Here is a 24,447-nt window from a genome sequence, read left to right as displayed (position 1 = left end):
CACACTGATGCATCAATATTAACAATCTAATGATGTCATGTATATTATCAATCACAGGGGCCATTTTTCTGATACTTTAAGTACATTTTGCTGATAATACCTGTGTACTTTTACTTTTCCCTTCAGTCCAGCTGCTGAGGAGTCGACTGTAGATTTGAAGCTAAAGGACCAGGAAGAGTTTATTTTGGCGGTACCTGAGTTACAGACTTGTTTTTAAAGATTCAACTTCACATTAAGTACATTTTTCTAATAAATACTTTATGTCTTTTTATGTTTGAATACAGGACTTTTACTTTTAATTGAGTATTTTAACATTGTAGCATTTGTAGCACTTTTTCCACCACTGCATTTTGTTTTTTTTTTCCAATTTTCAAAATAAACTTTTATCTGTTTTTTTTAGACTATTTGTTAATGTGATGTATTAAAGGAGACAAAGGAAGATTATAATACTCAGCGAAATGCAACATGACTCAAAATATAAAGCTCTTCCCAGAGTCTTTACGTGTTAAATCATAATAACAAGGTAATAATGCAGCAGATGTTTCAGTCTTTGTCTGATTCAAAGGAAAGAAAACGTTCTCAGCTTGGTTACTACAATACAACAATCAGAACAAACACATGAATAATTGGCCAGGAATAAGTTTTATATAAAATTTGAACAGTGGATACAGAGGCGATATTATGTGTATAAAAAAATACATACAATAAAAGGAAAATAAATGAATCTTATCTTTTTCTATTTTTGAGCAGATGTTCAAGTTAGCTGATGAAATGTAAAAGGCACTAAATGTACAACATTCCAGTTTTAAGGACGTTAAACAGAGGCCAAAGGTCATTCAGAGATGAACGAAAACAAAAACAAAACAAAAAAAAAAATAAAATCACAGGGCATTTGTTGTCTTTGATATGCAAGACATAGTGCAGATTTTACAACATAACATACCAAACAATTCTCAAATAACACACAACTATTTACCATCAAAAAACACTAAGCACGCACTTTAAGACTCGCCGTGAGTGGAGTGAACGCCGCAGCCCGCCCTCACTCACAACATTTTAAAGACCCCAACAAACCAAACATTGCGCGTGAAGCTCGGTCGGATCGGAAATCTTTCATAATTTATAGTTTACATCACGATTTCTACAACAGCACTAAACACGGCAACACGTCACAAACAGGAGCAAAGCCACCAGCAGTAAAGGTTTGTCGGTATCATAAAGGTTGTTTTCTTTTTCATTTTGTTGAATACACTGAAATACATGCTAACTAATAAAATAACAAACATGAACCAACAGAAAAGGCTCGAACATTAAAAGAGACGACAGACATGGAAGAGCACACGGCGCCTGCAGTATCGGGTGTCGAAGCCACGGTCAGGTCAAAATGGACTGAATTCAAATTTTCTTCAGTCACAATGTAGAAGCACAATGTAGATGTAAAATGGACATGAGAGTCACGTAGTCGTGTAGTTTGCACGTGGTATTTAGCAGCACCTGAAAATAAAGTCACATCTCGCTGCAGCGATGTGGACGCGTACTCCAGGGTGTGCCAGTACACCGTGACATCAGCAGTGGGTGTGGTTACAGGTGCAACATTTGCAACCACGCCCCAACACAAGAGTCAAGAGTCATGATATCAAGTTACTCTTTGCGCTTGTCAACACACTAAACAGGATAAATGCACCATACTCTGACTGAGCCTGAATTAGCTTCTTCTTCATCCTATAAAATGAGCTGACAGGATTGTGCAAGTGTTAACTGTTGGACTTTATCGTGTCCAGTTGTGCATTCACAGCCATTCTGCCGACAGCCTGTTGATGACAACATCATGTGTCAGAAAGTCCCAAAAGCCCAGACTCGGGATAAAACGTCGGAGGGTGAAGTGAATGGTTTTTGTTTTGGTTTTTTTTTCCCCCGCTCCGCTGCTTGTAATTACAGTTTAAATGATATGACGTGAATGCAGCATCAGCGTCAGCATGTTCACATTCTTGTTTAGTAATGTAACGCACGGCGAGGCTGCACCATGACGTTAGAATACGGAGAAAAATCTACAGGATTTAAAGATTTTTTCTTCCTTTTTCATCTATTATTTATCAACTTTTGCACATAATGGCTGTTTATTTGTGCTGCATGTTGTTTTATTTTATTATTTTTACTGACTTTATGTTCTTTTCTTGATGGACTTTGATCAGAGGAAGACATACTTCCTGTCATGGTGGTGATTATAAAGTTCCACTCTATTCACTGGTTTGCATTTTCAGGCTTTACAGACATTATAGTTACAGACTTTTAGAGCTGTAAAGTACAAACTGTGAGCACAGCAGTGGATAAACCCACTGATACAGGCAGACAAAGGCAATGCAAATCTACATGATCAGTGACATTCACAATGACTCAACCTTAGGACGAGTGGCTTGTGTTATAAAGACTGTTTTTAAAACTATTATCATGTCGTTTCTTGAAACAAACATGGAGTTAAAGCTCAAGAAACGTCACATTATTTTACTGTTTTTGTTGTACAACCCTTCGACTGAAGAAAAGTTGAATTCGAGCCATCTTCAACTACCAGGCTCGACACTTCCTGCAGGCACCGTATACGTTGATAGTGTCCGGTGACAAATAATTAAGACTAAAAAGAGAGAACATTTACGCATGCCGCCAACTTTCTAGACCTCTACAGCAAACTACTTTCCTTCTCTGGAAAGACACCCGCAGCCATACCACACTGGAATGAGTTACAGTAAACAGCACTATATCTTACATGAGCAAGAAATATATACAAATACTGGTCAACGTGGAAAAATTACTGCATTTGAAATCACAAGCTGAAGCTGAAGGCGTTTTGTTTTAAGACTGGTAGCAACACAATTATCATTCTCATAGGTAACCGAACCGTTCACAAAAATAATAACATAAATTTGGCTTTTTAATGTGGAATGCATGTTAAAGCTTAAAAGCATCTGAAAAAGAACTTACCTAATATTACTGTTGATATTAGATATTTGGCCCATTATTTTGGAAGGAAAAAGAGCTTTACATAATACATAGATGAAAAAAAAAAAGGATGGATATTTTCATAATAATGAGTGTTATGTTAGTAAATTGCATGCAAACAGTGTATTTAGCATTTCTTTTGTCCAACAATGAAAAGCTCCCGTGTTTTCACAGGAAGACTTGTTTCACCTCAGTTGAACATTTTGTTTTTAACATGCATAATTCATAATTACTCAAAATTAGGATGAAAAATAAACTGCCCAGGTAGTTTTCACCGGCGGCAAACTGCTTTTTTTGATCTTTAAAATCACACTTAACCAAGCAGAAGAAGAAAAAAAAAACTCTCTGGGTTGCACTGACCATGTGTTCATCTGCACTTCTTTTTATTTTTATTTTTATTTTTTTAAACATATACAGACAATCAGAGCAACTAAAAGTTAGTTAAAAAATATAGGCAGAAAAAGAACATGTTCAACTGAGGTGAAACTCAAAATGGAGGCGGTGTCTTTAAAAAGGTACCTTAACAACATGCCAGGAGTGTTTGTTTTTCTTTTTTGTTTTTTTGTTTTTAACGGAGAACTGAAGCATTCACAGTAACACAACGTCAGACTGTTTTTCTTCTGCTTCACAACTAGTTGACGAGTACCAAGTTCAGCTCGTAGATGTTACTAAACTACATGCAAAGTTACTGAAGGCAATGTGAAATCTAACTCTACGTTAATCCGCCTCTGCGAATGGAAGTGCCCCCGCGGTGGAGATGACCTGTGGCTTCAGCTCACTGTTGCACCAGCTGCAGGTAAAGTTCAAAACGTCGGGATGTGTTTTTAAGAGTCGGAGCTGCAACAGGCTTCGACATCTAAGTTAGTTACGAGATTTAAGATATAAGTTCAAATACGCACCGTCCTCGGGCTGGACAGACACGGAGATCTGGTGAGCTCGATTCTTTTCTTTGACAATAACTGAAGTGAGTTTGTTTTAATAGTATTGGGATGTGGTTGTGGATGACTGTAGTCTTGACTGAGACTGTGCTGTAACAAATATAAAACTTAATTTTGACAGACTCTTCTTTCTTTCAAATGCATACTTGGTATTTGGGGGTATTTTTCCGCCGCCACCAACATGTTGTTTGTAACGGGAACTTGTCAAAGTTTAGGTGTCAGTTGAATATCTTAGAAGTTTTTTTTGTTTGCTCGTGTTGATATTAGTAGAGTTTGTCTTAATGAGTAAAATAAAAAACGCCAAATTACAGCAGAGGCGACTGATGAATGAACAAATGCACGTCCCGTCGTGTAGCGACTTCACATGTGATAGGATACTATCGTTAGTAGTGGTTTTCTCTCCCATTTTGTTTGAGTGGCGCTCTGCAACGATGCTTTAATTACTGTTAAGACACAATTACAGTCATGAAAAATGAAGTAACATCCCGCGGAAACTGTCGACTTTCTCAACATATATGAGCAAGTAAACATTGGATCACCTTTGATACAGTGTCTCTACGGAAGCCCAGAGAGGCAAGTGAAAAAAAACTTTTATTTGGTCAGTTTGTATTTGTGTTTGTTTTTGTAATACATAGAAAATACATTTCTAGCCACAAGAAAGACACAACAGTACCGTTACATAACTTGCTAACACATAATATTTGCACCTTGTGTTTACAGTACATTAGGAACTTTAAAATCACCTGGAAGAAAACATTAATGCTTTTAGTCCTGTAGAGACCGGGGTAGCGATGCACTTCCGCCTCTTGTGGCCAAAATGAGTATTACAAAAACAAACAGTTTTTTTTCCCCACTTGCCTCTCTGGGCTTCCGTAGTTTGCACTGTCATCAAAGATGATCAAATGTTTGTTTGCTTGTTCACACGTGTTGACAACGTCGACATCTTCCCGTGTGATGTTACTTATTTTTAAACACGCCTGCAGCCGAGACAGTTTGCGTTTTGGCGTTACGATCAAACTTCAGCTGGTGCAACAGCCTGCAGAACCTTTTCTGTTTTTTTTTTTTTAGGCACAAAGTTACAATGATTAAGGAGAAGTGTTTTTGCACGTGGAATGATATCTATGAAGGCATTCTTATTTTTACTTTGATCCCTGTGCTGCAGAACAACTTCAAGGCTGATGTGATGGAATGATGTAGTGTTGTTGTGTTCACTAAGGTGTTTCTTTTTTTGTCTTTACAATAAAGTACATGGAGACATTACTTTATCATAACAGCATCATGCTTTCAGAGGACAAGAGATGAAAAAAAAATAAAATAAAAATAAAAATAAAACTGCATCAATTACGTCCCTGTTGAAATAATCCCACCCATCCCAAGAGCAGCTGATAAAGAGGTCTGATACTTTACTGTGTTTTATTTATTTTTCTTTTTTGGTCCCCAGTTCCTCTTCAGTTTTTACGAATGTCAGCGTAGACCACTGGCTCCATCTTATGGAACGAGTTTTTGCTGCCTGAGTGATCCAACTGGGCGTATATCACCGGGCCCTGGAAAATAAGAAGAAAGAAAATGGAAAAGAAATAAAAAGTCAGTATAAGACACAAATACGTCCAGATAAATCAGACAGAGAGGAACCTTCATACACAAAGAGATGCATCATCTTTTAACTCATGGTTTAACATTTGCTGATAAATTATATATCTAGAGTCTATAATTAGCAGCTTGTGTTTTTCCAGTAAAACATCTGAACTGAAGATTTCTGCAATTTTATGTAATGAAAGAGTTTTTAATAGTGAGAGTTCGACTCTGTTGTGTAACTTCATTAAGCTTCTCATGCACACGGGGGATTGTGTAAAGCTGAAGAAATCAGTTTAGTTAATCAATTAGTCAATTAAAGAAAATAAATGGGCAACTATTTTGATTAGATATTAATTGTCCATCTCGTGTCTGTGGAAATCTTTGTCGACGTGTACTGTATGTGCTGTATTTGGCAATTTATTACTATTTCATCTACAAATTTGAACAGAGACGAACATGTGGCGCCATAAGCCGAGACAAAGACGTGTCCATTTGAGTTGAATGCATTTCAACTTGAGTGAAGATTTGTGATTATTTTGAGTTTTCTATGTTTCCATGAACGTGCAGCATAAAAAAAACAACTTGGAGGGTAAAACAGTATCTGAGAAGTGGAAATTTGTAGTATAACAGTCCGTCTATCTTTGTCATCTCCACTAATAATCTCCACCTATTGGTTTCTGATCCCGCACTGTCTACTGAAGAAGTAATATTACCATTTAATGCGACCATTAAAGCACGCATGTATGTCTAATGTACTCATTTCTTCCTCTTCATACTCTCCTTTTAAAGATCCCTTCTTATTGTGCTTTCATTGTAAGAGATAAGACAAAATCCACAGCTGCCTTTCTGTGTAAAAATACATTCCAACATTAAACATGGATATCTGCCAAAGTTATCGTCTCTTCAGTTTAGAATTTCCCCCTTTGTGTTTCCCTGGACAGTTTCTCCTTCCTGCATTGTGGATTTCGTCTCCGATTCTGACACTGGAAGTGCATTAGGAGGCAAGTATGAACAGGACAACCGGTTACAAGCAAGCAAAACCTGTTTCAATGTTCATATGGATTTTTAAAATACATTTAAAAAGTTGTCAACCTCCTTCCGCTTTTTACCGTGGAAAACAACTCACACCTTGTGCAACGTGAGCTCAGGACTGTGCAGAAGTTTAAACACTTTGGATGTTTAGATTCTTATCATCATGTAAAACTATCAGGACCGTCTGATCGGTCCCAAGGTCATTCTGCAGCATGACATCAAGGGACGATTTCCCTGTCGATTAAACGGGAATTAAAATTTATAAGAGTCGACTTGCCTAAAAGTAAGAAAGCACTCAGAAAACAGTGAAAATTACCATGACGACCTGCGTTAGCTTTTGAGACAGAGCGGGATCACACCGTCTGCGACATATTGGTTTGCAGCGTGAAGCTAACGTTAGCAGTCAATTCTCATATTCCCCTTGGTTTTTTTACTGCGCTATTTCTATTTCATTTCTTATTCCTCGTTCTATTGTATTATTATCTTTTCTATTATATTATTCATGTTTGCAAAATACATAATCTTTTTTTTTTTTATATTTATTTTTATGATTGATCCGAACCAGATACTGTTTATTACATCACATCAGAGCACAGGGATAGAGGAGAATGCTTCAGGTGTGTTTGGATAAACAACAGGGCCACAGAAATGCAACAGTTTCCCAGTAAAATGGTGGCAGCCAGTGGATTTCTCCGTCCCCCAGCTCCTACCTGTAGTGGACCCAAGGGAATGGTACTCTTGGAGCCCTCCCGGCCAGACTCCACCTTCTTTCGTGGCTGCGGAGCCTGAGAGCTCACGCTTTCCAAGGACGTACATCTAGTTTAGGTTTACGATTTGCCGCAACCATTGGTGCACAGTCAACACAAATAATGGGACACAAGACAAAAATAAAACAATGAGAGATGAGCACACAAAGCACTGGATGCAAACAAAGTGAATGGCAGCTCCCGGCGGTTTGTCAAGAGATAATGAAAGCAGTTACCGACCCTGGGAGGAGGCTAGAGGTGCACCGGCAGGATTTAAAGTGATATCAAACTGGCGTTGATGCAGCTTGTAAGTACTCGCTCTCAAATCATAAAATGAATCTAACATAAATGATCAAATACTGGCGGAGAGAACCAGGGGGTTTTTCTTTCTTGAAATACGTATGTTCAGATCTTCGTCCATGTTACAGTTATGAACAAACAATCTATTCTAATTAATAAGCATTGACTCGTTCTTCTCCATATTGAAGACATCAGCATTAATAAATAAAGCTAACTGGAGTCAGGAGTTAATAAACCTGGAGTCCAGTCAATTAAGTCATGCCTCAAACAGAAAAAAACGAAGAGATCTCAGACTTATGATTAAGAATTGTTGATTAGAATAAACGTGAAAGGGTTAAAAAGAGTTTAGATATTCATCGTAACATAACAAAGAGCTGGTTAACAGCTGGTTAACATCTGCTCATGACTCTACCATCGGTGCACCTCTACTAAAGACACGTTACAACAGTATATACAGTGAGAGAAGCTGTTCACCTGAGAAACTGGCTATATTTGTTCTGTCATTTCAAGGCGACTGAACAGGGTCAACAAAAAGCCTCCACACATTTTTGTTGACTGAATATGTTTAATAATAATAATACTAATAAAAATAAAAGCTGGTGATGGAGGTTATATTAGTCTGATAGAAACAGGTGAGGAAGGCAGTGATTAGTTTGGGTGTTAGTGGAAGAAGACGATGGACAATGACCAGACAACATTCTGTAAATCTGCCAACAAGCTAACAGATGTTAATACAAAGTGATGCTGTGAAAATTAGTTGTGTTAACAAACTGTGATGGAGGGAAGTGACTGGCACCAGTGAAAAACAGCAACCCCAAAGACCGCTGCTTCTACGGCTCACAGGCTCAAACCATCCAAACAAGCCAAGCGGGAGCTGCCAGCGTCTTAATGCTAACCCTCCAGTATTCACGGCTCTACGTGTGGGTTTTCTCACTGAGATGAACAGAGTGGCTGGAGCATGCGACGAGGTAGACACGGTCAAACTACCTCGAGCACACACAGTCTAGTTTATGTCTTTGACAAACGTGTTAATAATTAGTAAAAACACTAGGTCATCCAAGCAGCCCAAAACGAGCCCAAAGCTTTTTGACCACAGGTAAACACACAGAGAGAGAGAGAGGGAGAGAGAGAGACAGAGAGAGTGAACCCTGCTCCTATGCAGAAAGAGTTAGCTAGGTGTTACAGGTGGATGATTGAATCTCTGAAGGACTAAAAGATTACTGGAAAATAAAAATTAAAAAAAAACATTCAGGAAACCTGTTTGATCAAAAAAATCCATCTGAGGAACTTACCTCACATCTCAACAACAACAACAACAAAAACATCTTTTCTACATGAGATTCACTTCGACTTTCAGAAAACAGCACAGCTCTCTGATGAAGCCTCCTCATCACATTTCTAATTCAATACTCATCATTCAGGAAAAGGCTCATTTTAGATGTTACTCATCTTGGTTTCATGCACTTGTTGGAGAATAAATAACAATAATAATAATTCCACTAATCAGACTAGTTAATGTGTGTTATTTCTATTATTTTTTTTAGATCACTGTAACTGCTGTGAACTTTTCCTCTTAATTCGTGTATCGAAATAACTAATGATAATCAGTTTTGCCTGTTTGGTAGCAGTAAGCACAGTTACAGTGGATTCTCATAACCTTTTACACAACACCACTTTGCTTTTTCTGAGTGGGAAGATACAAAATGTTATCTAGAAATGAATGCCTTCTTAACAGTGGAACAAATATTACAATAATTACAATGGCAGTAAAAACATTTAGAAAGTGGTTCTGGTAACGTCTAACTTTGAGTCTCCTGTTACGCATTTGTACGCAGTATACAAACATTCAATAAATGGTTTATATAACACACTATATTGTACTTGTACACAGACATAAGGGGCATTTTTAAGTGTTTAATAATAATAATTTACTAACAAGTTGTCAACAATTTTAACTTCTCATGTAAAGACTGTGTTTTGTCGTTTATATCTGTTTATACTTCAACATCCACATTAAGACTTATATCTGCTTATACCTACATTACAGAGTGTTATAAACCATTCATTAAATGGTGCACTAAGTGGGTTGAAGTAAAGTGTCGGCAAATTTCTTGTGAACGTCAAATTTCTTTCTGAATCCCATTTCTTATTCTGCTGGGGTGTTACCGTAGCAGTGTTGATGTCAGCAATCAGCAACAGTGGAAACAAGTCAGAGGACACTCACCCTTCATAATCATGGCGGTTGTGAAGCACCCTCATGACAACGCAGGCACCTACAGCGACGAGGACGAGCAGGACTAAAGCACCGCACACTGCTCCGATTATAAGGGCAGTGTTGCTCTGAGGAAACGATTCTAGACACGACAAAACACAACAAACACACACAAGGGTTAATTTTTAATTAACGAGCTGACATTTCAAACAGCAAGGAGCAGTTACTGCTGTGTTGAAGTAGAGCACGTACCGTCTGATTTTATGTGTTTAAAACTCTCTGGAGTCTGTGTTCATTTTGCTTCATTTGTGTCTTTGTTTGACACTTTTTAAACTGTCCATTCTGCAAATGCATGGTCTATTTTATTTTGAAAACACTCACCTATAAGTCTGACTGATCATTTTCTCAATTTAACTAAAGTATAAGTGTAAAGCTGCCAGAAACCAAAACCCAAAATACAAGAAAAACGACACAGACACCTACCTACCTACAAATCAGTGATAATCACTCAGAATATTCACTGTTTTTAGTGTTTTAAATATAATAGAAAAATCAATTACAGTCAATTTAAAAAGGTACAGTGATTTTAACCAAATACGTTTTCTTGCATTTCTCATTGAAAGTGTATTTCTGCCATTGTGAATTACTGAAAATATTAATCATTACATTTTAAAAAATGTCTTTCAAAATACATTTTTACGGTAAATGAGGTACTGTGTGAAAGCCCCACATCAGCACTTTCAATCAGGCTCCTAAGCTTGTCTCTACATGCCGTATAAATAAGGTTACCTCAATAATAACATCGACAAAAGGGTTAAGTGGAACTTTAAGTTCACGGTCAGGTATGAGGCATCTTCCCCCTCCAATTACAGTCCACAGCTGGGAGTGTCACTGATACCTGGCCGTCCGCCAGTCAAGGGAAAATACTAAGAAAATTGTGTGTCATAGTCAAACAAATGTTGACAGACACACAAACGTGTCTTATTTTGGTACTGCACTACTTTCCAGACATAAATCTTTGATACGGAACGAACTCCCACCTGAAGGGGCGGAGCTACAACTGTTGGGACAAAAGATAACAAGCCGTGACATGCAGACATGGGCTTCGTGTAACTGAAAACAAATAACAAGAATGTACCTGTGCAACCTCTGTGAGCTGGAACGCCTTTTATATTTTGTGGAAAGTAGATCTCACGGTGCCGTTACACCACCAGGTGCGTGAGGAGTCGAGATGTTTTAAGTTCTCATTGGCTGGAAGGTGCGGATTAATTTATAATAAGCAGACACCATGGCACAGGTGTTTGTCTGCAGTTCAAAATTAACATGGAAATAATAAACTGTGGGAAAAGACAGCAACATTTAGCTCAAGATGGAGCTAATATTCTGTTTTTATAAATTAGATTTCAGGCTTTTTAAATACCTTTTAAAACCCTTTAAAGTCTTTGGATTCAGCGTTTCATTTCAACACCTGCAGATACTCGAGCATCACAAAATCACAGTGTCTCAACCCAAAATAAAAAAAGATTATTACTGACTTGTTGCCAGAGAACCACGGCTTTTCTTTTTCTTTTTCTTTTTCTTTTCAACATTTGACATTTAGTTTTGGGAGATGTGGGCCTGTCACTTTTCCACACCTCGAGATCTCAGTTTACAGATGACTAAACTGAGATTTAAGGAAGATTTAACGTTAATCCTCTTTGGCTTACATATAGATTTAAAGTGTGCCGCTGCAGCATTTTAAAATAAACCATTATGCTTTTCATTCATCCCAAATGGTGCCACCCACTCACTGTGTCCGAGTCAATTACATTTGATTGTAGTTAGTGAATAATAAACCTTGGAATAAAAAGCCACATTGACAGGGAAAAGTTGCCTGGAAACAGCACACAGAGGCAGACTGTCGACGCTGACTGACTGCTCTACAGTGTTTCTTACACTGTCCAATCAGCGTGTGTGTAGCGTATGCTGTGTGTGCAGTGAGTCAGTGGGTGGATGAACACGACTGACTGACAAGAGGCTGGTCAAGGCCAAGCAAGCAGCTACATCTATAAAAAAAGCATCTTAACTCTTCCTCTATCTCTTAACACACAGCCTCAAACTGATTTTCATCATAGAAAAAAACTCACCTTTCAGAACGACCCTGAGCTCTGTTCGAGCCGGCGTTCCCATGATGTCTGGTGGGTTCTTCACGTCGCAGAAGAAGGTGCCATTGTCGCTGAACTGAGCCGGGTTCAGCTGTATCGAGACGTCCCTCTTGTTGACGTCTCCAATAAACTGCACTCTTTCTTTGAACTCAACTGGTCCTGGGAATCCTTTCCCGTGGGAAAAATAGAAAATCTGCAAGGAAGGACGGAAGGATGGAAAATCAGGTTTAACCATCTACAAGCTTAAAACTCCAAACTCCAAACGAAGAGCATAATTCACACATTATTCATACACACAAGTCACCATTTTTGTCTCACTAATATTAGAGGCTCATTCCATAGTGAGGGGCATTGTTCTGGAAACCAGTCTTCCCTGTTTCACAGTTGGTTTCTGAAACTTTTAAAGTCAACCCACGCTGCGATCTGGTGTCTCTCGGTTTTAGCTCCGACCTCAAGTGAGGATGATGATGTGATGAAGACACAGGTGCCAGAGATGAACCATCAACACTTCTCATATAACTCACCGTGGTCAGTGCGATAGTCGTCTTGTGTAATGAATCTGTGATGGACAGCGCAGTGGCATGATCACTGAGCAGACAGGATTTCTAATTACTTTATATTTTCAACTTTCCCTAATGACTTTATAATTGGATTTGTGGGCCAGAACAAATATTTATAGTTATAAATTATTATGACGAATTGTATCATTGCATTTATTATTAGAGCTGCAAAGATAAGTCCAACGACTGACAAGTGTTTTTCATTATTTTTCAAGCATAAACACCAAACCAGTTCCCTGGTTCCAGCTCCTCAAATTGATGCTTTTCTTGTCGTATATGAAGGTAAACTCAAAGAAAACAAACTATATGAAAACATAACCTCACGCTGTGAGAAATTATAACATTTCTCTCATTTCTTACTATTCTGTGGCAAAAATTTATCGAAGAAATATTTGGCAGATTAATCATGAATATAATTAATAATTTTAGTCTCACTGGACAATGAAAATATTCTTATACTGTCACAGTCAAAACAATCAGGCTCTGGCTTTATGGACCTGCTTTTTTTTTTTTTTTTTTTTATAGCAGACATTTTAACAATGGCTCCATTTTATTCAAGTGTCCCAGTTAAGTCATGACAGTGTGACAGTGTGACAGCATGCACAACACCAGGACCCTGAAACTGAACTGAAGCAGCTAAAAGAAAGTCCGCCATGTTTAATTTCATGATTACACCAGGGCTTTTTCCTGCTGCGACGTGTCAGAATGTCAAAGCTGAAAAACACGACAGCATTCAGCTCTGTGCGAGGAACCATCAAAGCCAGTTTCCAGTTTCCTCCCAAACGTGTCGAATTGTTAAATCCTTCCCAAAAACTCAAAAACACACGGACGTCATCAACAAAGTTCAAAACAAAGTAGGGAATCAACGATGTGCAAAAAAAAAGATCATATTGCGATTGATTGCATTTGATTTTCACTGAAAAAATTGTATAAAAAAATAAATGAAAACATTAAAAAAATATATCACATGAGCATGTTGCCTTACGTGTGGAAAATATGATTTGTAGGACTGGTAGTCTCTCTAATACCACAATGCTTCATTCATAGTGTGTTCTAACACATTTTACCTTTATCAAAACAACTGCACCTTCTGCCATTTGGATCTTGCACTTGGTCATAGTTGGATAATATTTAGATTAATTCAATTGCTCAGCCCTAAAATCAAGAAAATTTAGCATAAAATAAACGTGCCGTATGTATCCTCTCTTGATCTCTGCTCACACCTAGCAGAGTCACAGCAGACACATGAAAGTCAAGTGACATGGCTGACTTTACATTTTGTTGGGAAAAAAACATGTGTCAGAATTTTCTTCCTTCTTCTTTGAACTAGTTGAGCACAGCGCTCTCACACAGCTACACAGCGCTCTCACACACCTACCGCTGCCGAGTGAGTGAGCCGGTTAAAAATAAAAACATTTGATTTGTCCTCAAGAGTGATCTGGTTCTGGTTCATACGTGGAGACAGAAGCCAGAGTTTTTGTGAAGCCGCGGTCTTGTTACTTTATGCAGTGTCAGCTGTGTAAACACAACTCCAAAGGAAGAGCGACTTCTATTGTCATCGTTTGTTTCCCACAGACTGAGGATAACTATAGTCAGCAAAGCGGTTCCATATCACTTTCACAATACTGTAACAGGGAGAATACTGAGAGTGAAAGTGCCTTATTCATGTGCCGGATATCATACTACCACATATTCATACACACAAGACTACGAACACCACTGCAGCAAACGACAGAGAGGAGAACGGAGGAGTCACGTCCACAACTCCCAGAAAAGCCGCCGGTCGTCAGGAAAACTGCGGACTTCCCCTTCAACCAGAAGGTAGAGGAGGATAAAATGATGATTTTAAAATGCTATGTTTGTGTGAAAACAATTAGCATTTCCAGGTCGTCATTGTAAAGACCTCTGTCCACAGTAACACACCTGAACAACAAAAACACAGCCACAGCGCTCTTCTTCTTCGTCAGCTGTTCAGCTGGCGAACAGCAAAACTGTGCAACACAGCCAACTTCTGGAGAGGAGTGAGACAGACGGAGTCCGGCCGAGTGAATCATTATTTCATGGTCGTGACACTGTCTGACAAAATCAACACAAACGCAGATTAATGGGCACAGCTGCGCCGTACGATCGGCTACGATGTTATTTAACATGTGTGATCTCAGAGAAAGTTGGAGACGAGAAGTTGTCTTCTTAACTTCACTGCCACACACACTGCCACATACTGAGCTGAACGCACAATGTGGTTGTTCTCATCTACATATTTTTCTGTCTGTTTTCAGGGCTGCTGAACTGAAACTGAAACAGTGATTTAATGATGAGTTAACCTGAAGTTTATAATTGCGACTTTGACAAGATCATGACAAATCCAGGTTAATAACAGATATATTGACATTAAAATGAGTTCACAGAGACAGTTCCCTGAGTCGCTCAGTGGCAGCTGCCGTCGTCCTATTTGCAAAATCTCTGCATTTTTCTCTGTTCACAAGAAAACATTTTGGAAAAGTTCAGTTTAAGTCGGGACGAAGGACCGACACTGAGAGAAAATGAAATTTAACCGGCTCAGTGTGGACGTACGCCAAGTGTTGAACGTATGTGTCTGTTGTGACATGACTGCTCTGCAAATTAAGAACCCAGAGGCTTTGTCGTTTTTGTTTGCAGAAGATCACAGCAGACAGGTACAGTGGGCCCCCGCCCGGCAAGACTGATCCCTAAACAAAAAAGGATCAGGCGCTGTGGACGGGACATGATCAGCAGTCCTCCACGCCCCACAAACTTTCTGGATTCGGTACAGCAGGCTTCGCTTTCTACAGACTGTTTACATTTTGTTCCAAGTCTAACACAATGAAAGAAATCCTTAGATGTGATCTGAAGCTTAGTTAAACACAAAACTTTTAGAGCATCTACTGTTATTAATATATCAAATATTATACAGATACAGTAAGTACAAGTGTCTCAGATTAGTACTGGCTAGTGGCATCAGACTCACATGCGAAATTATTAATTTTCACTGAAGCTGAGACAGTTTTAGCACTTGACAGCTCATTTCAATTGTTTGAAAACTACATCTGTGATAATCGCCAGCCACATTTTTCATTTTGCCAGAAACAAATTGATTTCCTCGCTGTGAGTGGGCGAGTCAAATATAAATACTGTACAAAGACTCTGCAGCTCTCATCTGAAACCCAGTGTTTACACAGAGCTTTGTGTTGTCAGTCTGCTACAAGAGTAAGAAATAAACACCTCATGAGATACAATTACAATGCTCAAGCAAGATAGAGACACAAAATAAATACAAATTAAAACAAATATATAGAGAAGTATAAAAGTGTCATTAAAATATCTAATACACTGTATAACTTAATGGCTGGCACAGGGATTGCTGTATATTGAAACCATGTCTTTATAATGAGCACAAACCCCGGGCAGCAGCTGAGGCCTTTCTTCATTTGTCAGTGCAGATAAAACAATCGCAGGAAAACATCCTGGAGCTGTGGGAAATCTCCCCCGAGCGGATACGACCGGCGAGGACTTACCACGTACGGAGCTTTGTAGAACAGATTGTCGGGCTGACTCGACTGAAAACTCCAGGTCACTGAGGTGGAACTGCTGACCACTTCACTGGACTTGAAGGTGCATCGGAGGATTCCTGTGGTGCCGTTCTGCATAATCACTTCGGAGTCGGCGTATATGTCGATCGCCGATGTAGGTTTTGTAACTGGAATAAAAATAAGTTACAATTTTAAATGCACCCTGGTCTGAGTTCCTCGTAACAGTATGCAATACAACAAAACTGTGAATGCAGCCTCAACGTATTACAACAGCCCCTGCAGGGGGCTGCATTGGCGGGGGGGACCATGAAATATGATCCAGGGAGTCTAGTTTGAGAAACAGATGAATGTGTTTAACGCTTATCACACACCAAAACACCGCACAATGGTTTGTTGCACAACTTCTGGGTTTTGTTGCAGAAGCGAGAAAACCTAATTCAAAATCACATTGACATTTGTAACAACGATTTGTGTTTTGAGTGGCCTTTAACAATTTGATTCATTCCCAAAAAGAATTCCCATAAGCCCTAGACGTTTGCAGGCTAAATGTCACATCTTGACAGAGGAAGTGAGTCCGTGAGCGAGTGGAGGGGTCGCGGTCAGCACAGACATGGAGGACGGAAAGGACTGAACAGCAGAGATTAAAACTAGAAAAGTTGAAATAATAATGGTGGAAGAAAGTGTTGGAAATGAATTTAATGGATAGATTTTTGGCATATATGCTTAAAAATTTCACTTAAATTATCAACTAATTATCAGAATTGTTGCAGATTCTGTCAATCAACTGACCGACTAATAAGTAAAGAGATGAATCAACATTGGGGCTGCAATTAACAATCATTTTCATTCAATTAATCCGGCTGACTTTTGCATTAATCTTTTAGCCTATGAAACATCAAAAAACAGTGAAAAAATTCCCATCAAAACTTCCCAGGGCTCAGTGAGACAAACAGTTTCATTTTGTTCAAGCAAATGTCCAAAATCTACAGATAAACAACAAAGAAAAGCAGCAACTCCTCTCGTGAGAAGCTGAAACCAGAGAATGTTTTCACCATTTTTGTCTCAAAAATGACTAAATCTATTATTTCATTATCAAAATAGATATTTTTTTTACTGCCAGTCGACTAATCAATTAATCATTTCAGCTCTAATGAACATTTCTCAGTTTAATGGTGTTCACCAAGTGTGAACAAAACAGCTGCACAAGTGTAAAATCTGTCTGCACAGATTAATAATTCATATCCTTGAATTATTAACATGTGCCTTGATTCACTAAAATGTGCACTGAAATTACATAATTCATTCCCTCCAACAAGAAGCATTAAGTTATTGCAGCGGTAAGGACTGAGGTGTTGTTTTGACTTTGCATTAATGAATTAATTCCTACAAATTAATATTTCATTTATTGCATTTGCTCCATTTATCCTCGTCTCTTCTTGCTGCCTTGGATGTTTCTGGCTGAACCGCCACAGCAAGGCCACAGTGATAAACTGGCTGACACTAGGCAGAATAGGACACGATGATGTCAGTTGTTTACAGTTTTCAACTATGTCTTCAATTTCATACACTGACCATACGCGGTCCACCCATATACAGCACTAGGGTTTGATCTAGACTTGCTTTTTGTAATTCTTGTTTGCTCTCGGCTGGCCGGCTGTGTGCTAAATGCATGCATCATATTGTGAAGTGCAGTGCAAAATACACAGTGGAGGTCAGACCAGCAAATGTTTAGCTTTTTGCATTAAGAAAAGGCTAACATTTATTTTTTATCATCAAAATAGCTGCAGATTAATTTTCTGTTGATCAGCTAAACAATTAATTGAGTAATTTTAGCTCTAACAACACCGTGTGCAACAGACAGAAAAAGACCCTCTCTTACCAGACTGGGTTTATAAATAAAAGTACCAACTGCTCAGCTTACTGACTTATAACTTCCAAGAAAGCTCTGGATGGGGAATGTTTGACATTACACTCACTTTTATGTTGCCTTATTAAATTAAAAAAAAAAAATTATAAACATCTTTGAAAAACCATGGCAAATACACACACCTTATTTTAACATCTACTCCAATAACAAGAGGCAGAGACAGACCCCCTGTCCTCTGAGATCTAATTCTATCTAATGAACAGTGACAGAGATTTAAACTCCAGCAACTATTGTACATTAAAAACAGAGGGAAACTGATATGACAGTAGCCAGTCATGAAATTAATTTCACAATATAAAACAGAAGGAAGCGTATGTCTTCCATTTCCTCCAGTCAGATGTTATAGTCTGAGATTCAAAGCAGAAAACCACCAGTCCAGTCCACTTCTCCAAACTTCAGGATATTGTAACCCATTATTTCAAACTGGCAGAATTTTGTATTATTTCAGCAACAGGTCTGTGACAGTGTGTTTATGAAAATTGTGCAGTTCCTTTCTAAATTATAAGAGTCTACAGCTAATTCTACAGTAGCTGAGTGATCCTTGCATGGTCTTAGTCTGTTTCAAAGGTAAAAAAAAAAAAGTATGTATATCTATATTATGAAAAAAGCCAGCCATTAGCAGTAACGTTAGTGACAGCAGCTGTAACACTAAGTTAAAAGACAAGGCCATTATTATGCTTACTGCCAAAATATTAAAGTAAATCTGGTTATTTTGAGACAGACTCTGCATCAAATCACATGCATGTACTTGTGTTGCTACTTTGATCATTAAGTGCATAATCATATATGATGGTAATATTACAATCTGGGTCAGTAAAAGGTTAGCCAACGAGGAAATTAGTTGTTGTCTTTTGGTAGTGGACGCTAAGCTAGGCAGGATGGAAAGTCTGGCTATCTACACAGCTGATGCGTTGGCACGATTTTAAAAGCCACTGTGTGTAATAATAAAAAAATATATAGTAACTGTTAGTAAATGATAAAGATACACTGTACTGTTAATAACTGTAACCTTGTGTTCGAGGCAGCTTAGCAAATGACTATGGGCGACACGTAGTAGAGACTCACGCCTCTACTACGAAACCGTTATTGTAAAGTCTGGCACTTTAACGTCGATTTGTTTATCGCCCACAGCAGCTGCAGGGTAGTACAGATGTGGGGACGTTTTTCTGTATCACTAGTGGATATTCTTCAAATCGGCCAACATCCAACACACCCAGTGATCCGCATTTCAGCTACATATTAACGTGTATCAGCCGGTTAGCCTCTCTACCTCCACGGTTTGTCCCACCTACCCCTCCGACAGAGCGGCACTATCAAGGGCGGCAGCCACCCCTCTGCACCAAACCCTGTTCAGATTTTAGTCAATTTAACCATTCTTTAATAAATTGTCTTTAACGTTATATCGGTGTGTGTGTACAAAGAGGGTCGAGCTAATGTTCCCGAGAGAAAAAAATGTTTTCGGTAGTTGAATCACGTTCGTAGCTGTGAGGGTGAACAAAGGTGTATTAATTAGAAAGATCGTGGATAGAGGTTAGGGGTGTAGTTAGGTGTCTCCCGTACATGAGATGCGAGATAACATCGCTAGCTAGCTAACCTGATATCCTACCTAAAATAATGAGCTCAAAATCAAACATTTCCAAATTGAAACTTAACCCAGCGTGGGCGTCGACACTCACCTAATACAACATATAGCGTAAATCCAGTCAGTAGAACACGCTTGCAGATGGTATTTGACCATTTTGGCTCCATTATGTTGTTGTAAACAGGAGTAGTTCCTCTGCTTTTTTTCCACCCTCCTTCGTCTAAAGTCGTTTCTTCTTCGTGGTAATTCTCGACGGCGGTTCTGTGCGACTGTTGCCCCCTGCAGGTTTACAGGTGCCGTGACAGCGCCAGCACAGTGCACATGGACGGATTAATGGCCGGCAAGAAACTTTTTCCCTGTGACCCCCGACTGAATAAATAACTATTTGAGTATTTATGTACCCCTGTCCTTTTTTTTTAAATTGTTTTGAAAGAATTTATCAATTTACATTTTCATTCATTTTATTTTCACCTGTTGTATTTGTGTCATTTAAATTTAGTTTTTTTGTGCCATTGTATCACCTTTAATTACTGTACATTTCCTTGATAAAAAAAAAATTAAAAAATGAATGGCTGGCCCAAATGAACAAAGGCCCAGGGGCCTCAAGGTGTCAGGGGTTACGGAGCCTTAATATGAAGTTTCTTGTTAGACAGTTTAACAAATGAGATGCAAAACAACCATAAACAAAACAAATTGTTACTCTTCCAACATGAAGGAGAGACAGGGGGTGTCTGATCCCAGGGGCCCTCTTCTTAGTATCATATTAACCGGATATTTTAGCACCATGGACTTAAATAAATAAACATTGACAAATTGGGCATCCTGTCAATTATCAATTTATGATTGCTGCAGGGTTGGATTACTGATTGTGATTACTGAAAGTGGACAACTGTCCAATTTGCACCACTTAGGTAGAAGATCAGCTGTGACAGGTCCTCATCCTCCATCTGTCTTCTAGAGGGTCCCTGCATCAAAATCTATTTTTAGTTTGTTTATTGTAAAAGTGTGTTTCATCAAACTGTTTCCATTTTTCAATCAATACATCTGACAATTATTGTCTGCAATAATCTCTTCACTTGTTGTGAGTGGTACCCTGACTGATGTCATTCGTGCAATATGTGCTTTCCAGTGAAGTCCTAAAAGAGCATATGTGACCAAAGTTTTAAATCTATGATTTATTCTAATCATCTTAACAAATCTTTCAAAATGCGCCTGCATGTGCAGAACCAGTGGTTTGTTAAAAACGGCCATGCGTGTTACACGAATCCTCCTCCGGTGTCATGATGTTAAAACATGAAGGGAAGTCAGGACACAAAGTCAGTGGGCAGTACTTTATAGCAAATATTGTTTAAATTTCATGGTATTCATCATTCAGCGTGCTGCTCATGCCTCTCTTTCATGTATGAGTAAAATTACAGTTCCTTTTTCTTCTTGGACAGTTTAAAATGTGACAAGTGGAATTTCAGGTATACACATTACTAGGATTCGACTGATACGAGTTTCTGAGTGTTGATGCTGACATTTCTGGAGCGCTAACAGACAATACTCAGCACTGAACCTTCACTATGGCATAAAAGCCCTTGAAAGTACTGGTAATCAAAACTAAATTATATAATTGGAACCCAGAAATTAATCTAACTGCAACTCCTCTAGCTGATTTATTATAACGCTTAAATATCAGTATATTAAAGAAACTCCATCTAACTGGATTGTGGAATTTAAACTGAATGTTGCAATTTTTGCTAAATATCAAAAGAAAATCTCAGTCTAATCCTCGTGTAGATCGAATGAAGAACATATCGGAACAATGCTTTGGCTCATGACAGTGAGATGAAACGATAAAAGCTGCCTCTGAAAGCTCAAACTGTGCAATCGTGAGTCAGTTATTATGTGGCAACAAAAATGTTAATTAATAATTAAGTGTAAAAACTATATATTTTTTTTTTTCCCCACATTTCAGGTCATTGCTCCTTCATCTCACTTTTCAGTTGAATTTTTAATATTGATTTATCGGAAAACAACTTTTAAAGTAATTTATTGTCAATGCGCATGATGCAAGAACTTACGGTATATTACAGCTTATTACATTTTTGTAGGTTGTGTAATTTCATGGATAGATGCTAAAAAGACTACAGTTGTGTTTTCAGTAAACATGGGTTACAAAATTTACAAAAATTTCCACAGGTCATCCTCTTCAAAAACAAATAGTTACACCTAATATTTAGATTGCACAAACAGATTTGGGCTTCGAATGTGCTTTATTTGCAGTGAATTTGTAATTATACTAAAAACCAAGTAGTAAGTAGTACACAGTGAGAGCTTTCAGAGCACACTCTTCATTCATCTCGTTTTAACATGTGCTCCAATCATTTTTAGGGTATCATCATACATTTTGCAAACAATCCAGTGATGTTAGATCAGAAATTATTCAATAAAATTCGACTCTTGACCATGACCACAGTGAATGAGTGAATGTCTGCGGTGACTGGGGAGAATCTTCAGAGAGGAACCCTCACGTTAATGCCAAATGGGCGGCAAGTAAAATTTGTTACAGTGATGGAGGGGGACGTTAAATTAAATGTCACAAAATTAAAAACACACCAAGCCAATGCAATAAGGCCATCCGAGAAAATAGTGTCCGGGATTCACACTGTGGAATTTCTACTTTGAGTTCACCAGTTCTCAGTATGTGGCCGAACACAACCCGTCAGCCCGCAATCATACAAGCCAAAAGACATACAGTTTTCTGTCAGTGCAACTCAGGCTGGCTTGCCCACACATCCACACTATCTCATAACACATTGCATGAATCTATCATAAATATCAACTCAAGATATCTACAGTATAGACATATGCAACATAAGGAAATGTAATACATGCAAGTCAAAAAAAAACAAACAATCAGTGATCAACATGTCCTTAAACCATACAATGCTGCTGTATGCATGTACAGTAAATATATATATATATTGTATATTGTTTGAATTGCAATGCAAAGACAATCCCTCCCTCCCCTTGAGGATTTTTTTTTTTTTTTTTTTTTTTTTTTTTTACAACAGGAGAAAATTCATTCAGCCTCATATTTTCCATGAAACCATGTTTGCAGCCTGGTGTGTCCAACTGTTTCAAATGAGCGCAGAACTCTGAGTCACTATCTTTATTCAGAGCACACTGTGGCTGCCAGTGCCTGGGAGATGGTTCACATACTTAGTTTGAAAACACTGAAACTACTAATTGGGGTTCTCAAAAATCATACATTTTCTCTATCTGTACATTACAAAGCAAAGTAGAAAGTTTCACAACAATTGGTGCAATCTCTCTGGTGCTATTGCTTAACATTTCTGACAAATTTTTCACTCAGTAGTTTGTGTTTTTCTACGTATAAATACTCAAAATCATATTTCTCTGGGCTCATTTTTATCAAACTAATTAATTTCTAGGATCTACAGTGGCAGCTGGAAGCTGATAGTGAACTACCTCTCGAGTTGTGGTTGCCTCAATTGGTCAAATATGTAATAAAAACCTGACACAGTACATGAAGCCACATACTCAAACTGATCAAGAATCAACTTCCTATGAATATTCTTGCATTTATTTTTTCCATTCAAAAACAAAAAAAAAAAAAAAGGTCTTCAGGGGAATGGGCAGCCCTGTTTTACACCTCAAAACACTGATGCACCAAAAGTCCCAGTGTCGCTGCTGTGTCTTCCTGCCTCTCCCAGCCACCCTGGGGTTCAGATCCAATTTTTTAGTATCAGTCAAAGCTTCGAACAAAGCCCTTGTCAGATCATCTAACAGAGTCTGAAACTCCCTTTTCATCTGCGTCCTCTGCTGCATCCAACGATTTTTGTAATTTTGCGAAACTTTCCTTTACAGTGAAAGCTGTGATAGTAGGCAAGGTTTGAACTTCTCTGTCTTCTCCCTCTGGTACAATTTATCATGTTGAGACGACAGAGACACCCAAAAGACGAGAGAGTTCGTGAAAAGGTACATGAACGCTTGCGCCTTTAGACGTGGTTAGATGACACGTCGGACACCCTGGTTTGTTTCTGGTTCATACCAAGACCTTTGCGGCATTTTAACTGTCCAAAACTTTGATTGGTCGACACTTAGGATTGGATTATGCTCGAATATGCTCGTTTGTACGACGTGAAAAAGAAAAGAAAAGTTCAAACCCTGCGCCAATCACTGCGTGGAGTGTGTGTGAATGTTGGATTGCGTTTTCAGGGGGTGCGTCCATAACTCACTGACCCTGACGCTTTCAGGTTATTTCTAAAAATCCACCAGAAGCTTCGCAGCAGAACAATTTTGTAGTGATGAATGAACCGCTTTGTGACTCACAGAGATATGAAAAGTCAGTTTTCCTTGAGTCGTGACTTCCTACTCAGGCAGGTAAAATTTCTTTTTCAAAGACTCCACTCTTCACCTGTCGGAGAGTGGCACGGTGGCTTGTTAGTTAGAGGCTAGTTTTTTCCAAACCTCCCACCACCCTGAGGTGTCCTCGAGCACGGCTTAAACCTGAACCTGACCTCTGACCTCACTGGGAACGATGGGACAGAAACACCTTGTGCCAGCGTTGTGATGGTGTGCTCTTCCATTATAGTTTAAAAGCCGCCCACTGTCATTTAAGAGCTTTAGAATTTCATTAAGAAAGTCAATTCAAAAAGGCAATCAATAAAAGGAGCAAAGTCTGTATTAAAATCTGTTATTTTCCATTTACATTTTAATGTTGACAACCCATCCTTCTGTTCTCCTCCTCCAACTATTTCTTTCCTTTCTGAACTAGTGTTTTCCTGACAATCAAAAAACAAGTGGGAAGTTAAAAAATAAAACCCATAACTTTGAACATGACTAATGTCAATGTTTCTTCACTGTATTTTTGCAGCTTT

At 38.5% G+C, this 24,447-nt stretch overlaps 1 protein-coding gene across 1 annotated transcript; it reads right to left on the bottom strand.

Moving 5' to 3' along the window:
- Positions 1-695: 695 nt before the first annotated feature.
- Positions 696-20,320, bottom strand: LOC111217000 (myelin protein zero-like protein 1). Its single transcript, XM_022738685.1, has 7 exons — positions 20,259-20,320; positions 19,653-19,837; positions 16,035-16,216; positions 11,924-12,134; positions 9,810-9,939; positions 7,250-7,355; positions 696-5,476 (listed from the first exon to the last, which is right to left on the bottom strand). The coding sequence occupies exons 1-7, from the start codon at positions 20,318-20,320 to the stop codon at positions 5,381-5,383; spliced, it is 972 nt and encodes a 323-aa protein (XP_022594406.1). The 3' UTR covers positions 696-5,380.
- Between the last annotated feature and the right edge of the window lie 4,127 nt (positions 20,321-24,447).

Source organism: Seriola dumerili, unplaced genomic scaffold (genome assembly GCF_002260705.1).
Source record: "Seriola dumerili isolate Sdu_G_001 unplaced genomic scaffold, Sdu_1.0 BDQW01000040.1, whole genome shotgun sequence".
NCBI classification, from domain to species: domain Eukaryota; kingdom Metazoa; phylum Chordata; class Actinopteri; order Carangiformes; family Carangidae; genus Seriola; species Seriola dumerili.
This window is presented reverse-complemented; position numbering and strand designations above follow the sequence as displayed.

What these genes read in the sequence shown, in the direction of transcription:
- LOC111217000 (XM_022738685.1), bottom strand. Translation starts at nt 20,320, where the DNA reads ATGATACTAAGAAGAGGGCCCCTGGGATCAGACACCCCCTGTCTCTCC. An exon ending in TCTACAAAGCTCCGTACGTG is followed by an intron (nt 12,135 to 16,034) that starts GTAAGTCCTCGC and finishes CCTTCCTTGCAG; the next exon opens with ATTTTCTATTTTTCCCACGG. An exon ending in GCTCAGGGTCGTTCTGAAAG is followed by an intron (nt 9,940 to 11,923) that starts GTGAGTTTTTTT and finishes TGTCGTGTCTAG; the next exon opens with AATCGTTTCCTCAGAGCAAC.